Raw genomic sequence first — 16,535 nt, 5'->3', positions numbered from 1 at the left:
GCAGCAGTGATTCTCAGGCTTGGGAGTCACGTGATGTCGGCTTTAGTCCTGGCGCCACCACTTGCGGGGATGCGGATTGCTGTTGATGCTCAGGGCCCACGGGCTCTCCCATAAGCTCCAGTCCCTGCACCACCCTTCTCCCCCGCGGGGGGGCAGCAGCGGGCGCCCAGCCCTTGCATTTCTCTTTTGGTTGCCGCTGGGCTTCCTGGCGGCACTTCCGCTGTCGCCTGGCTGGGTCTGGGAAGCCTGTGGACCCTGGACTGGGGCTGAAAGAAAAACCTTGTCCCAGCAGAGAGGGGCCCAGAGCTGGGGAGCCCAGGCTCTGGGATGCCAGACAGATGGGGGTTGGGGTGGCCCCTGTGGACTTCCTGGTCTCTAGCTGGTGGGGCGCCACTAAGAGTTCAGCGGCCTTGGGCAAGTTATTTAATGGCCAGTAACGGGAGGCACTGGGGAACATTTTTTGCTGCGTGCGTGCGGCGCACCCGTCTCTCTAGCGCCATCCTCACCTCTGAGGGAAGGGCCCAGGCACCAGGGCAGCAGGTGGAGGGAGTGGGGGCTGAGCTCTAGCCGCCCTGGCTGGCTCCACGCCTCTGTGAGCCTCATCTGGAAAATGGGTGTGTGGAGGCTCCCAGGCCTGGCAGAGGAGTCATGGTTGTCCTTCCTTCTGTCCTTCAGCTTGGTCCCTTCCTCTGCTGCCAGGGACTGTCCACTCCTTTGTCCATCTGTCTTTGTCTCTGCCCATTCGTTTGTGATGTCTGCCCTGATATATGTCTGTCTGTGCCCATCCACCCACATCCGATGTTGTGTGTGTGTGTATCTGTGTTTCTCATTCTCTCCCTGCACGTATATCTGTGTGTGTGTGTTTTTTCATTGTGGACGTGTATTTCTATGTGTGTGTGTGTGTGTTTTCAGTGTGTCTCTCCGTGTCTTCCTACTCTCTCGCTGCCTGTGCGTGTCTGTGTGCGCTCCCCCATTTCGTTCCCTTTGTCCCTGTCCCGCAGTGTGTGTCACTTCCTCTTTGTGAGACATGCGTTTGTGTGTGTGTATTTAGTGTGAATTTTGTGTGTGTTTGTGTGTCCATGTCTTTCTTTTCTCTCTGTGCCTGTTTGTGTGTGTCTCTCTGTCTCTCTGTCTCTGTTTGTCTGTCTCTCTGCCTCTGTCTGTTAAGAGCAGAGCCTGTCCGGCAGAGCAGCGGATGTATGAGGGATGATTCAGTGGCTGACAGGAAGCTCGCCGCCTTGCATCCTGCCTGCCAGTGTCTGTGGCACTGACATCGGATCAGGCAGGTGTGTGGGCTCAGGATGAGGTGGCCGCAGTGAGGAGACCCCCGCTCTCAGGTAAGCCTTTTCCAGGGGTGCCTGGAGCCTGGCCCCCAAGGCAGGGGTCCTGAGGCTGTCCCCCCGACACCCCACGGGGTTGGGAGTGGCCCTGCTGGCCCAGCAGGAGCGCTTGGCTGCCCGGCGGGTGGGCTGGAAAGAAGCCGGGATGCCCGGCACCCCCTCCCTTGGCCCCAGCCCTGTCCTGGCGCCCCCAGCTAGCAAGCCCTCGCCCCAGATCCTGTGGCACTAGAGGGGCAGCTGATTCTGGGGCTCTGGCCCCTCTCCCGCCCCGCCTTCCCCGGCCCAGCCTGCACAGCCCTGGGAAGCCCCCCAGGGCGGGTTCCATCACTTCCAGAGTCGGGTGAGGGTCGAGGACAGCAGCTCCGCAGGCCCAGACCCGTGAGCCTTGGTTTCTTCATCTGTAGAATGGGGCTGTAACAACCCTGCCCCAGGGCTGTGGGAGGATGGGAGAGATGCTACAGATAAGCAGAGCCAGGTCCTGCCCCTAGCCTGGAGGAAGAAGCTGTCCCGGCCACCCCGCCCAGCCCCCAGGCTGGCCACCAGCTCTCTGCTGGGGGGCTGAGAAACTGTAGGCCCTGGGGTGCTCTTTGTTTTTTTAAATTCTATTTTATTTATTTTTTTATACAGCAGTTTCTTATTAGTTATCCATTTTATCCACATCAGTGTATACATGTCAATCCCAATCTCCCAATTCATCCCACCACCACCACCACCACCACCGCTTTCCCCCCTTGGTGTCCATACGTTTGTTCTCTACATCTGTGTCTCTATTTCTACCCTGCAGACCGGTTCACCTGTACCATTTTTCTAGGTTCTGCATATATGCGTTAATATACGATATTTGTTTTTCTCTTTCTGACTTACTTCGCTCTGTGTGACAGTCTCCAGATGCATCCACGTCTCTACAAATGACCTGGGGTGCTCTTGGCACCCTGCTCTGCCTACGGGTGGCCCTGGCCTTCACCATCCCGCACCCGTGCCCGGAACAAGGGCTGCCCCGGTCCCTACCCCGGCCGCCTGAGCATAAGAGCCTCCATTAGAGACCTCTCGGTCAGCCTCATCTGAAAGCCAAGGTTATTTGGGAAAACGGAGCAGAGCCCAGCGGATAAGCCTTTCCAGGGGTCGGACGGGGACCTCTGGGTCCACCCCTACCCCCGCAGCCTGACCTTCGGCCCTGGTGGGCCTCAGTTTCCCCATGTAATACATGAGGAGGGCTGGGAGGCTGGGCAGCAGGGTTGCCAAGGGCCTTTCAGGGTGAGAGGCTGGGTACAGAGGGTTGCTCAGCCCGGCCCTGAGAGCTTTTCCGCCGTCAGCTTGTTGCAAAACTTGTTCATATGAAAACTGCCCACTTCCCTTTCTGCTATTTTGGCCTGCAGGCCACGGTCTGTGGCGGCCTCCCCTCCCCTCCCCACCCGACTCAGCCCTGTCTGGCCCCTTGGGGCCCTCCTGGGGCTGCCGGGCCTGCCTGCGCCAGGGGCCCAGCCCCTCTCCCTCCGCCCTCCCCTGCCCCACTTGTTCTCAGGCCTGGTTGGGAAAGCAAGGAGAGAGGACAGATTGATTCAGTCTGGGGGGCAGCCACAGAGTTTTCCTCAAATGAGCCTCTCTTTTAAAAAATATTGCATGATTCTTAAAAATGTAATATAAGCAAATATATATATATATATAATATAAGAAAGGATTTACGTAAAGGAGTGTAGGCCTTGGAGTCAGCCTGCCCTGGGTGTAGATCTTGGTTCTGTGACTGGTCAGCTGTGTGACCTTGGGCAGAATACTCACCTCTCTGGGCCTCCCTCTCCTCCCTTGGAAGAAAGGAGCTGGCATCTCCAAGGTGATGCTACCCGCGTCTGTGACAACCGAAGGGCTGGGGCAACAGCGCTGCTCTCCTTCAGATCCCAGCCCCTCCCAGGGTCCCACCACGATGCCCTGCATGGTGCAGTAGAGGGGGGTCTCAGGCCTGCATGTCTGGGGGACCCGGCAGGGAGGGCTTCAGGTAGGGTTGACCCACACTGCTCAGTGCGGGCCGTCCAGCCAGCTCTGGCCCCGACAGGATGCGGCTGTCTCTTCCCATCCCACAGGGACCGTGATGATGGCAAGTCACAGTGGTCACAGGCAACCATGTCCCACCGGCCGGCACTAGCACCTTACAGGCATCCTCTCAATGCTGGGCCTCAGGTGGCAACCTGAGTGTTGAGTGTCATTCTTTCCCTCGTTTAACAGAGGGGTGACCGAAGGCTGGTGACACTGGGATTCAACAGCTGGGGCAGAATTTGTGTTCTCATACTCCCCTCCCTTCCCTCACCCGGTGCCAGGTCGGTGGAGATGGACCAGGGCTGGGGGCATCCCGAGCGTCTGCAGGGCCAGGAAGCAAGAGGGCTTTCTGATGGTCGGGGTCCTCTGGGAGGGAGGGCAGCAGAGGTCAGCAGCCCAGGTCCCAGGGCCTTGAATGCCAAGCTGAGAGTGTGGACTTGAACCTGGGGTCTTAAGCAGACCCCGGCGGTGGCCAGTGCTGGACCATTGTCCCATGGGTGCAACTCTCCCATGTGTCTGTGCCTGAACCTCCTCTGGGGCAGAAAGAGTCTCTGTCTTGACCAAAGGACAAAGACGTCAAGGGTGGGAGCCCAAGGGAACTGTCCAGACCAGCCAGCTGGAAATAACACCCTCAGCAAGTTTCTCTTCCGGAAACCCCAACCGTGATCCAGGCTGGACGTGCTTGTCCACCCAACGACTCTTTGAGGAACGGCCTGGGTTGATCCCAGTCTTATAGATGAGAAAACTGATGCCAAGAGACCCCGAGGCACAGGCAAGCTTCCCTGCTTCAAGGCCAGATGCTCCCAACCTCACCAGCCTGAGATGGACTTGGGCCTTGGCTGGAGGCCCGGGAGGGAGGCAGCCCCGGGGCAGAACGAGGTGGGGGGGAGGGCGGAGGGTATGCGGCCTGGGAGGGCAGTGCCCAGGCTCGTAGATCCCCTCGGACAACCTCCTGGGGTGATCAGGTCATCCTCTCTCCTCGTGTGGAGGCTGCTGGGTCATGAGGTTTGGGAATGGTCATGTTTCCGCTGACTCACTTGGAGTTTGGGGGAAGGAGAGGTGACTTCCTCATGACGGGCCCCTGACTGGGGCTCAGCCCTGCACGGAGATTCCTTGTCATCTTTGCCACAGGGAATCAGGAAGCTCAGAGCGGCGAGGGGGACGGCTGGGTGCAGTGCAGGCCTCTGGGGAGCCCGGAGCAGGAGGCGGGCAGCACAGAGCTCAGGTCTCCCCAAGCCTTGCTTTCCCCAGCTGGGAAGCAGGGAGAAGGCTCCTCCCAGGTGGGCCGCGGCAGGAGGAACAGGTGTTCACCGAGGGGACACTCAGTAGCGTGGGCTCCACGTGCCCACCACGGGGCACTGCCCTCTCAGGACCCCTGGTTGCCCTCAGCTCTGTCACTGGCATTTGCAAGGGGGGAGCTGAGTCTCTTTATAGTTGTAATGATTCTCCTTGGAGGGCCCCTCAAGAGGGCTGTACTCACCAGGCCCTCCTGTGTGGGTGCCTGTGGCTTTGCTGAGGCCTGGCAGTCACAGCGGGGCCCCGAGGCTGGGACCGGCCACTGACCAAGAAGCAGCCTTTTAGCCCCACCTCCCAGCACATCCCACCACCAGCCACCAAGGTCCATCTGCCCAGGCGCCCTTCTTCCCCTCCTGGTCTCAGGCCCACCTCCTCCAGGAAGCCTTCCTGACCTCCCTCCTTCCATCACCCAGGGCAGGAGGAATCTGGGCAGATGGGTGTTTTAGGAATGGAAATCCCACCCCCAGCTTCCCCAGAGGCCATGGGTGGGAGCGGAGAACCACCCAAGGGTGGATGGGGGCTGCCAGGGGCTCCCAGGCAGAAGGGGCCATGGACTCTGAGGTTGGGGAATAAAGCTGGGCTGGCAGGAGGCAACAGGATGCAGTGGGCGGAGCCAGCATTAGGGTCTGGAGGCTGGAGTTCAAATCCTGTTTTTCCCCTTAGCAGCTGTGGGATCTCTGGCTTTTGTTTTTCTGTTTGTGAAATGGCTCGAGCCTCTCCCTCAACGGGCAGTTGGGGGGTAAGCGAAGACGTGTGTGGGAGTGTGCACATACATGTGGTGCTGTCTGGCGGGTCTCCAGAACCTTCCAGCACTTAACCAAGAGTTGATGATGGCCCTGGGAGCCCGGGGTGCAGGTTGGGGGTCAGATGGGGGAACAGGGCTGGTTCTGTCCCTGCCTGGTCCCAGAGCAGGCAGGGGAGGTGATGCTGGGCTCAGCTGTGGGGTTGGCAGGGGACAGTGGGGGCCAGAAACCTGGGGTTCCTGAAGGGGGCGGCCCTGCAGCCTCCACCCCAGCTCACAGTGCACCCACGTTGCAGCCCTGCAGGAAGAGTGGCCAGGAGTGGACATGAGCGCGGACACGGAGCTGCTGTGGTCGGGGGCGGCCCTACTGCTGCTGCTGCTGGGGGCGGCGGCCGGCCTGTGTGTGCGCTGCTCCCCCCGTGCAGGTAAAGGCTGGGGTCACAGGTGCGAGGGAGGGGCGTGCGGTGTACCCAGCGAGCCACTCAGGCCCAGACCTGGCTGCAGTCGGAAGGGGCAGTCAGATAAGCCTCAGGAGGCAGAAGTGAACCCCAGGGGCCTGGGTTTCTCCTCTGAAGACAATGGGTCTGGCTCGCTGGGGGCTTTGGTTCTGCTGGGTCAAGGGCGTGTGTCTGGGGCCGATGGACTGCGCTGGACAAGCGTGGGGAGGGGGGCTGGGCTGCCTGCGTCCGCCTTCTCCACGCTCCGCGTTCCTAAATAAATGGTGAGCAACCCCTGCCAGTGTCAGGTGGCCCCCAGTGATGGTGGCTTAGCCCGCACGTCCGGTCTGAGGCCTGCACAGGGCACAGGGGAGACACGATGGTTGGGCCTCGGATCTCAGTTCCCACCCGGCCCCGGGACGCTTGCTAATCTGGTCCTGTTCTTGCAGGTGCAAAGAGGTCCGAGAAAATCTATGAGCAGAGGAGCCTGTGAGTGTCTCAGTGTCCCCAGCACAGTGACGCTGTGTGCCCTGGGCATGGGTGTCCATGTGGGCATCCCCTCGGGCACCGCCACGCCCCACCCCTAACCCTTCACTCACACCTCCTCCGTGCCGGGCTCTAGTGGGTTCTAAGCAGTTAGGAGAGGGCGAGGGGGTGCCCAGGGGCTGTCCAGACCCGGCCCCAGCCTGGTTGGGGAGGGCTGGGGATGCCACAGGAGGGGAGGAGGGGATGCCACACTCCAGCTAGCCCAGGAGCATCTCCAGAAATCCCCGCAGTGACCCCAGCCCTGGGGAGTGCGCTGTGCCGGTGCTGGAGGTCGACAGAGCAATCCCACCCTCCCGGGGCAGTGAGGGGAACAGAGACCGGGCGCTGTGTCCGAGTCTCCCCTGGAAAACACTAAAGGACCTCAGGGGAGGATATGGGTGTGAAACTTGGGGGACCAGGGAAGGCCTCCTGGAGGAGGCGGGAGGGATTTTAAGAGAGAAAGAAGGCGAAAGGGGACATCCAGAGAGAGAGGGAATGGTGTGGGCATTTGCCGATGTCGGGCCGGGGTGGACATTGTCTTGGGGAAGAGGTGGTCGCTGTGAGCATGTCTTGAGAGAGATCAGCTGAATGCGGAGGAAGAAGAGTCTTGACTGTGGAGAGAGACCTTGGCCTTTGTCCTAAGGGCCAAAGGGAGCCACGGGAGAGCTGGAAGCAGGGCAGTGGGGGTGAGATGAAACGGGGCCACTGATCCCAGGCAGAGTTGCAGGACCTGGGCAGGAGGGAGTTCCAGGCACCTTGGGGACAGGCTGGCCGTTCTGTGAGCCGTGGGAGGGTCAGCAGTGCTGGGCGCTGCAGATCGGGGGGCAACCCAAGAACAACTCGAGGCAGGAGGGCAGCAGCCAGTGGTGTCCTTACAGTGCCTGGTGGAGGGCTCTGAGACCTGCGTGCACACACGTGCACAGGCCTGCATGCCCACTCGCACCCACAGGCTCCCCCAGCACTCGCTCATGCGTGCACTTCTCACACGCACGGCACTCGCTTGCACGCCTGGGCAGGCACTCACATACAAACTCACACACACACCCTCTCTCATTTCCTTTTGCAACTGAAAAACCACAATGAGATTTGAAAATAGAATTTTCCCATCCATGCCCACTCCTGGGGCCGGGGCTGGACTTTCCAAGGCTTTTGGGGCCACTTGGTCCCCTGGCTCGCCAGCCCATAACCTCCACCAGGGCTGGGCTGGGCTCCCCTAGTGCCCACCCACACCCCTGCCCCAGGGCAAGTTCCTCAGTATCTTCCCTCTCCCCTCCTCCCTTAGTCCCTGCCCACTCCAGGCCCCTGATTAATCTTAGAACCGAAGATAGTCAGAGGCACAAGTTAAACCTCACGTGGGAGGTGGGAAAACTAGGCCTAAGTGGGAGGAGCTGGGAGGGGAGACTTGGGCTCTCCCCACCTCACTTGGGTTCAGTCCTATCAGCCTGTGTGTGCCAGGCCCAGCTCCTGCTTCATTTCCTCTGGGAAGCCATGCCTGACTCTCTTCTGTGGTTTTAGGGCATCATTCCTAAATCAGATCACTCTGACCCCCAGCCCCCCAGGCTGGAAGGCTGGGGCAGGTCACCATTCTGGTCCAGGGGAGGAACCCAAAATGGTTTAATGATTAGCTAATCTGATCCACCATCCTTAGCAGTGGCTTTCATTCCCAAGGGCATTTCATGGTCCAAAGTGGCAGCTAGAGCTCCAGCCCTCATCTCTGCCTTCCAGGCAGTAAGTAGTAAGAATGAAGGAGAAGGACAGAAATGGGGCATCCCAGTTAGCAGTGCCTCCTTAAAGGAGTTTTCCTGAAAGCCCAACAACCTTGGCTTTGCATGTCATTAACCAGAATTATATGGTCACACATAAATGCAAGGGAGGCTGGGAAATATAGCCTTTTATTAAAAATTGAGGTAACACTGGTTTATAACATTATATAAGTTTCATGTGTACGACATTATATTTCTACTTCTGTATACCCTACATTGAGATCACCAACAAAAATTTAGTTTCCATCTATCCCTTCACCCATTTTGCTCTCCCCACCCCTGGTAACCACAGGTAACCACTATTCTGTTCTCTGTATCTATGTGTTTGTTTGTGTTTGGTTTGTTCATTTATTTTGGGCTTTTTTGTTTGTTTCTTTTTTATATTCCACATATGAATGAAATCATACAGAATTTTTCTTTCTCTGTTTGACTTATTTTACTTAGCATAATTCCCTCAAGGTCCATCCATGTTGTCACAAATGGCAAGGTTTCATCTTTTTTATGGCTGAATCGTATTCCAGTGTGTATATATACCACATCCTCTTTATCCATTCATCTGTTGATGGGCACCTAGGTTGTTTCCATGTCTTGACTATTGTAAATAGTGCTGCAATGAACATACGGGTGCATATATCTTTTCAAATTAGTTATTTTGTATTCTTTAGATAAATACCCAGGAGTGGGATTGCTGGCTCATATGGTAGCTCTATTCTTAGTTTTTTGAGGAATCTTTATACTGTGTTTATAGTGGCTGCACCAATTTACATTCCCCTCAACAGTGCCCAAGGGTTTCCTTTCCTCCACATCCTCACCAACCCTTGTTATTTCTTGTCTTTTTGATAATAGTCGTTCTAACAGGTGTGAGGTGTTACTTCATCACGGTTCTGATTTGCATTTATTTCCCTCATAATTAGTGATGGTGAGCAGCTTTTCACGTGTCTGTTGGCCATCTGTATGTCTTCTTTGGAAAAGTGTCTATTCAGTTCCTCTGCCCATTTTTTAATCAGGTTGTTTTTTTGTTGTTGAGTTAATTATATATTATATTATAAGGGGTATTAACCCCGTATTGGATACATCATTTGCAAATACCTTCTCCCAATCGGTACGTTGTCTTTTTGTTTTGTCGATGATTTCCTTTGTTGAGCAGAAGGTTTCTAGTTTGAGGTAGTCCCATTTATTGGGAAATACAGTCCTTTGGATGGTTGTGTGGCTGTCTAAATGAAAATCAGGTTCTGTTTCAAAGGAAGAAGGTGATGGTTAGATACCTGGCTGTGTCTGCTAAGCCTTGAAGTTGCCTCATCAGGTACTGGGGAGTAAATGGCGTGTGTGAACAACTTAAGAGGACCGTGCTCTCTTAGGAACGTTAAACACTCCTGGGATGGCAGGTGGTGGGAGCAGCCTCTTTGTTGCTCCTGGCTGACGTCACTGCCAGGTCCCTGAGCAGCTGCCCCAGTCCTACCCACAGACTCTCCTGGGCATCTCCAGGGGTCCTGGGGAGGCTCTGTGGGGGCATATGTCTGGCTGGCAGCTGGCTCCAGCGCAGGGCCATGTGAGAAGTGTGGGCACGCGGTGGGCAGGCAGGGAAGCACTCTAGAGAAGGGGTGCATCAGGAAGCCCTGGATCTGAGTCCTGGGGGGCTGGCAGCCCCTCCTCACTCTCGCCCTGGTCTGTCCCTCCCTGTCCGTCTGTCCTGCCCCTCTGTCCCTGGGGCTGTGGGAGGCCAGGCCCTGGCTCAGCACAGCTCCATGTGTTTCCAGGCAAGAGAATCAGCAGAACTTTGCAGTGGCCCGGACCTATACCCGTGAGTCCCCAGACAGAAGGGTCCAGGGCTGGGCTTGGGATTGGGAGTGTCCACATCAAAGTCCCTTTCGTCCCCATTGTTCTGAGGCTGTGGCCAGGCCTGATCTAGTGGGGTGATGGGGTGAGGGGGCTGTGCTGGGCAGCTGGCCTGGGGGCCCAGCCAACACCCCGTCAACCTTTGCAGTGGTCAGGGAGGCCTGGCCAGGGCCCCTGGTGGACACGGCCTCCAACGCGGCATCAGCAAGGTAGGAAGGAGCCCCTGTCCCAGCCCCACGGGAGGCAATGAGGTGGGCCCCAGGGTCCCCACCTGGCTGAGCCCAGGCCAAGACCTTGCTCCTTCCTCGGACCTCAGAGCCCCAGTTCTGATTCTGAGGGCCCTACCGGGGGGCTGTGGGACTGTGGCCTCCAGACCCCCAGGAAACCCGGGGCCTTCTCCCAGCCCCTCCTTAGCCTCTGCCCCACTCCCGTGCAGGAAGGACAAGCTGCTGCAGTTCTCCCCCAGCCTCGAGGGTGAGTGCCCTGGGACACAGGGTTGGGGGCAGGGGCGAGGTGGGACGGAGATGGGTGAATACCTGGTGGGACAGGTACTGAGCAGGAAGCCTTCCCAGAGGAGAGACGCTGTGAGCTGGGCTGGGAGGCCCGATGGGGCTGGCCCAGCAGGGGGAGGGAACGGAGAGCAGGTGTGAGGGCGTGAAGATTGGAAACACCTAGGCTTCTTCCTCCGGTGGTCACAGCTGGGAGGGGGCGGGGGCTGGGGAACCAGCATTGAGCCAACCCAAGAGGCCTGGCCTTTCTTCCAGAGTCTTCATCCTCCAGGTACCAGAACTTCAGCAAAGGTAGGTGGGCTCCATGGAGGAGGGGGCCGCAGTGGGGCATACAGCCCGCGCTCAGGCCTGATTCTCGCCTCCTCCTGCAGGAAGTAGACGCACATCAGATGCATCCTACATGTGAGCGGGCTTCTCTGGGCCCTGGCCACCCCCTCGCCCCGCCGCCCGCCCTGCCCGCCCTGCCCGCAGCCTCCTTACGTGAGAAAGGCCTCCTGCCCTGGAACCCACTGGCCCAGGCAGGCTCTCTGTAGCTCTGTTTCCCTCAGATGACCGTAGCTTTGGGGGGGCTGAGGACAGGGACAGGAAGGAGCCCTGCTCTGTTTGGGGGTGGGGGAGGCCGTTGGGGGACCTCATCCTGCACCACCCGGTCAGAGACGAGTTCCACCGACCCTCAGATAGGAAGGGCCCCCAGGACGTCTCCTCATCTCACAGTTGGGCAAACTGAGGCCCAGGGCAGGAGGTAACTTGCATAAGGCCACACGGTGAGGTGGCTGGAGCCAGGGCAGCTCAGGGGTGCAGGGAAGCAGGGTGGGAGGATCGGGGGAGACCCTGGCAGGGCCCCCCGCAGGCTCTGGGGCAGTGACGGCCGGAGCAGCCCTGGCCTCGCTGCCTGCTCAGGAGCAGCCCTGGCCTCGCTGCCTGCTCAGGAAGCTCCCGGCCCGACCATGGGCCTGCCCAGCAGTTGGTGCTGTGTCTATGTTTTCTTGCCAGACACCCCTTCGCCACGGACTATTTCGATAGTGGGCGGTTCCAGAAGCCCCCGGAAGGTGAGGCAAAGGTCGCTGAAGGGGAGAGGGAGGCGGTGGCCTGGGAGTGCAGCTTCAGAAGTCACACCCCCGGGGCGGGGCCAGAGGTGGCGGGAGGATGTAAAGCAGGAGGCCAGGCCTAGGTTTAGGTGGCTGGAGGAGGCTGGGCCGGGGGACCTGGGGGAGGCTGGCCCTGTGGAGGGAAGGAGGGAAAGGATGGGCAGGAAGAGGGGGTAGGGGGGCCAGAAGGGGAGCTGAGGGCAGGGGCAGGGGGCAGGCTGGTCCCCTTGTCATCCAGGCCCCTCTCAAGGCTGGGCACACAGGGGACCTTGAAGGAAGGCCCTGGACCGGTCAGCCTTGTTGACAAACGCTGAGCCCTCCAGGCTCCGAGGATACTGGCACCCTTTGTGAAGAGCAAAGGTGCTCCTAACACCTTTGCTCTGCAGAAACTGAGAACTGAGGGTGGGCAGTGCCTGCTGAGAGGTGCACAGGGCTGGGCTCCTGCCTGGGCCGGGCTGGGGTGAGAGGTGGGGGGGGGTCCTTTTCTCCCCGCTGCGTTTCTAAATTGGGGAGAGGCCCTCACTTCTCAGAGCCTCTTCGACACAGATGGACGCAGGGTGGGGTGGCGTTTAGAGCTCAGCTTCCCCGTTGGGGGTTGGGGGGGGAATACCGGGGTACCAGGCTCTGATATGCCACAACCAGCCTAGGCCCCCGGACAAAGGACCCTCAGCCCACCCCACTGCCTGAAGGGTTAGGCAGGTTCCTGTCCCCTGGACCCCCAGCGGCTCTCCCTGCCCCTCTTTGCCCCATAGAGATGGGCCTCCCTTCTCCGACTGTCCCTCGTGGGCCTGCTTGCACCCCCCCCCCACACCCCCTAATCTCCCCTCCCCAGGGCATTCAGGGGAAGACAGAGAAGGAGCCCAGGGTGGAGGTTGCTGGAGCCAGGCCAGCACCCATTAAGAAGCTTGTCCAGGAGAATGTTCGAGGCCCCGGGGGACCCAGAGGGCTGGGGGCTTGATGAGACAGAGGGAGAGAGGAAGGGCCAGGCCTGTCGGGCAGGGCCCACCAGCATCCTGCGCCCTCTCCCCTCTCCCTGGCAGATGAAGATGACACCAATTCCTATGAGAACGTGCTCATCTGTGAGCCAAAGAAAACCGAATCAGGTGAGGCTGCCCTCCCCGGAGCAGGGCAGGGAGGCAGGCCTCCTAGGCCAGGCCCGCCTGCCCCGCTGAGCTCTGAAGTCCCCGCTGCACGGTTCACCAATATCAGACCCTGTGTCCAGGAGGAGTCCCCATCAGTCCTGGACTCTCCCTCCCTCCCTCCAGCACGAGGACACAGGCTGCCCCTCTGGAGGGGTGGACGTGGCACCTCTCTGGCCTGAGGGCTGGCCATGGTGGCTGCCCCTCTGCCAGCCCCTCCCCCGGTGTCCTCCCTGCAGGGGACGAGGAGTCTGACGGTTATCAGAACTCAGCATCCATCCGGCAGTGGCGGGAGTCCAGGAGAGTCGTGGGTATGCGGCCGGAGCCCTGGTGCTTCCAAACGGTCACCTTCAGCAGGCTCAGAGGGGCCAGGCCTGGGACAGACAGTCGAGGGGAGGGGGAGAGAGGGGAGCTTAGGGGATCTGGCTGGGAGGGCAAGGCCGGGTGGGCTCCCCTACGGCCAGTCCAGCTGATTCCACAGCGAAGCTTCTGGCACATCAGCGGCTGCAGAGGCTCGAACCGTGCCAGGTCCCCCCTCAGCAACACCATGGCCTCCTGAGGTTGGGTCCTCCTGGCCGGCTGCCCATCCAGCCGCACACACGGCATCGCACTCGCCCTGCTCCCCGCAGGACGCACCTCTGGCAAATCCCAGAGAGGACGGGACAGACACACCATCCAGTGGAGCCTTTCCTGCGGGCGGTGTGGTGGCGGGAACAGGGCTGGGCATGTGCGTGTGAACCCTCTGACCATGTGCCCGCGGGTCGCAGAGCCGGTCCCGAGGGAAGCACCTCCCTACCCGGTAGGAAGCCCAGACGAGGACGACGGGGAGCCCGATTACGTGAATGGGGACGTGGCAGCCATCAAAGCCTAGAGAAGCCCTGGAGGAAGGTACGGTCCAGGGTGGGGGCCGCACGGGCCTAAGGGGCTGCGCTCCCAGGGAGAAGCAGAGCTGGGGCGGGAGGAGCCACAGCAGGGACCATGGGGCAGCACCCACGGATGCTGAAACGGGGTGGTTCCTCGGGGCGCTGGGACGCCGCCCTGGGTGCTGGGCCTCCCGAGCGGTCCCTGCCCACCCCCCGCTCCTGTGGCTGGTGTGGGGAGGTGACAGACCCACGGTGGACACAAAGTCTCGGCCCAGGGGGTGTCAGGCAGGGCAGGCTGGTGAGTCATGGGGTGAGAAGGTGGGCTCTGGGTGGGCCTCTGCAACCTTGGGCGAGAGACTTCACCTCCCTCGACCCATTTCCTTGCTTGCAACCTGCAGCTACTGGGACCCGTGTCTTGACAACACGCACAAGGCATAGCACGGAAAGCAGGACCAGTTGGACTCAGGGATGGGGCGGGATCGGGAGGAAATGGTGCCAAGTGCTCACACACACCGTCTCTTGGCGCCCCCAAGGCTCAGAGTGGACAAGCCACCTGCCCGAGGCCCCACTTAGAGTGAGTGGAGGAGGGAACGGTCCCCCAGGCGCTCCGATGTCGGAGCCCAGGCCCTGCCTCACGGGGAGCAGGTCCCAATGTGGGGGACACGGGCAGTCCTCTCAGCGGGCGGCCGGTCTGGGCCGTTTGAGAACAAGCAGCAGGATCGGTGGTAGCAGTTTAAGCCCAGCGGTCAGAGCCCGGGGTTCATTCATTCACCCAGTAGCTAGAGGGCCCCTGCCAGGGGCAAGTCCTGCCTTAGGGGCTGGGGACACAGTGATGAACAGAAGACACACAATCCCTGTCCGCTTAGAACTTCCGTTCTGGTGGGAGAGAGAGAACATAACCAGCTGGAAGAGAAGAGGAGAGAAATGCAGCGCGTTAGGACTGCAGGCGTGGGAAGGGGCAGGGAGCAACGTGGGGTGGGGAGAGGCGGTGCCGTGATTCAAGCCGGGAGACAGCGCAGCCTTTCTGAGCTCCGCTCCTCGCCCCTCTGGGGACAGGAGGGACACCCAGGCAGAGGGACTGGCAAAGACCCCCGGCAGGAATCTGCGTCTGATAATGTGTGTGGGCAGACAGTGATGGGGGAGCATCGGCAGAGGTGGAGGGCGGCGGCGGGAGGTGTGCAGGGCCAGCACCTGGGTTCTCCTGAGATGGGGCAGGGGAAGGTCTGGAACAGAAGAGTGACTTGTTTCTAAAGGATCGCTGGCCTCCGCGTAGAGGGGACGTGGTGGAGGCAGGGAGACCGGTGTGCTCAGGCAGGAATCCAGCGACTTTGTGGAGCGATGGGGCTCACTGATGCGTGGCGTGTCGGCTGCCCAGTAGAGCAAGGACTTGAGGAGGCCTGCAGGGGTTTGCCTGAGTAATGAGAGGCCATCGCTGCCAGCAACTGAGATCAGGGAGGCTACAGGCGGGGCGGGTTTTGTGGGCAAGGCCGGTTTATTTCTGGGCCTGTTAAATTGGAGATGCCGTGCAGGAGGATGTATGAAATGGGCAGTTAGAGATCTGCGCCTGGATTCAGGGACAGGCAGGAGTGGAGAGGCTGTGCAGGTTCTTCAGACGAAAGAAACTAAGAGTATGTTGTATGCTGACAAACGATACGGGAAGTTCGAGTCTGGGTCGGCTACGGCTGGCTGGAATTTACACCCGGGACCCCGCACACAGAAGGGACTGAACTCCACGGGCTGGGGCCCACAGCAGCCCGACAGGACTGCAGAGGCCCAATCCCTATATTCTAGCAGGTGGAAGGGCTGCCAGGCAAGGGGAAAGGCGGAGTGGAGTTAGGGCCCAGTACCCGTCAGGTCCCTTCTGGGTTCGAGGGGAGAGGACGCAGCTTAATGGTACTGGTCCCAGGACACGTGCGGGGGAAAGCCGCCAGCTGCTGTGCAGAGGGTGTTCCTGCACCCAAGGCATGTCAGAATAACTCGGGCCTCGGCCAGAACCGAGCAGTCAGGACTTCAAACAAAAAGCAGACGTTCCTGGAATAAGAAACATGCTTAAGGCTGCTTGACGGCGGGTTCTCTGCTCACTGGACTCTGACCAATGTGCATCCTCCCCGACCCGTGCCGGCTGCTCCGGGGCTGAGGGGACAAAGCGTCAGGCCAGGCAAACCTTTCCCTCTTTAACAAATACTTTTCCTTTTCATTGAAGGAGCCAGGGAACCATATACTGCCTCCCCAGGGTCCCTTCTCCAGAGCTGCTCAACTTCTAGACCCCCTACGGCTACTCCTGGGAGGGGCACCAATGCACCCTGAGGACCAGCCAGCCGGCCACGGGGTACCCAGCCCGGGAAAGGACAGTTACGCATGGAGCCGCCCTCTGACTGGCTCCCACGGGCAAGGCAGGAGCCTGGGGCCGAGGGCAGCTCCCGCTGTGGTCAGATGCCCAGGACTCAGGGCAGTCGCATCCCCTTAACCGCATTTAAAACATCATACTACATGGGTGTTCGTGTCCTTTTTTGCTTTGGATTTTGATCCCAAATTGCTTACTAATGTTGGTTGCTGGGATTCTCGTGCGTGGTGGATAAGCTTGTACAGTTAATTTATATAGGTGGAGTTGTATTTAATATTCTGCGTTTCAGAGTAGAGGTTGTGTCCATCTTGTCTCCTGTAAGCATTACACGTACTTAACTTCAGCAGAGTTACGGGGCGCCTTGGCGCTCCTTTCTTTGGCCCTCCGTTGACCGAATCAGAGATGATGCCACGGCCACCTTCATGACCCTTCAGCAGGAGTGTCTGCTGTGGACAGAGCACGTCACGGTTCTGGGGAAGGGACAGGCGGAGTGGAGTGGCCTGGAGCCTCAGCTGATTGGGCAGAAACAGGACCGTCTCATGGGAAGGACGGGGTCCAAGGGACCTTCTGAGTCAGAGAAGCCAGAGTCAGGGAAACAAAATGCCTCCTCCAACCGAAACATCTC

The 16,535-nt window shown here is 59.5% G+C and overlaps 1 protein-coding gene across 9 annotated transcripts; it reads left to right on the top strand.

Moving 5' to 3' along the window:
- Positions 1-204: 204 nt before the first annotated feature.
- Positions 205-16,057, top strand: LAT2 (linker for activation of T cells family member 2). 9 transcript variants are annotated; one of them, XM_033426329.2, is made up of 14 exons: positions 273-1,337; positions 2,222-2,413; positions 5,703-5,831; positions 6,293-6,332; positions 9,889-9,932; positions 10,116-10,176; positions 10,404-10,441; positions 10,732-10,767; positions 10,848-10,878; positions 11,470-11,525; positions 12,605-12,667; positions 12,943-13,014; positions 13,471-13,591; positions 15,770-16,057. In XM_033426329.2, exons 3-13 carry the CDS (start codon positions 5,732-5,734, stop codon positions 13,572-13,574), a joined length of 645 nt encoding a protein of 214 aa, XP_033282220.1. In that variant the 5' UTR covers positions 273-1,337; positions 2,222-2,413; positions 5,703-5,731; the 3' UTR covers positions 13,575-13,591; positions 15,770-16,057. The 9 variants fall into 9 exon arrangements, 8 of the variants coding, with proteins under 8 accessions (XP_049555820.1, XP_049555819.1, XP_012388218.1 ...); XM_049699862.1 differs by lacking the exon at positions 2,222-2,413 and having other exon boundaries at positions 214-1,337; positions 11,441-11,525; positions 13,507-13,591; XM_012532764.3 differs by lacking the exon at positions 2,222-2,413 and having other exon boundaries at positions 247-1,337; positions 13,507-13,591.
- The last annotated feature ends 478 nt before the right edge of the window (positions 16,058-16,535 follow it).

This window comes from Orcinus orca, chromosome 16, assembly GCF_937001465.1.
Source record: "Orcinus orca chromosome 16, mOrcOrc1.1, whole genome shotgun sequence".
Classification (NCBI taxonomy): Eukaryota; Metazoa; Chordata; class Mammalia; order Artiodactyla; family Delphinidae; genus Orcinus; species Orcinus orca.
This window is presented reverse-complemented; position numbering and strand designations above follow the sequence as displayed.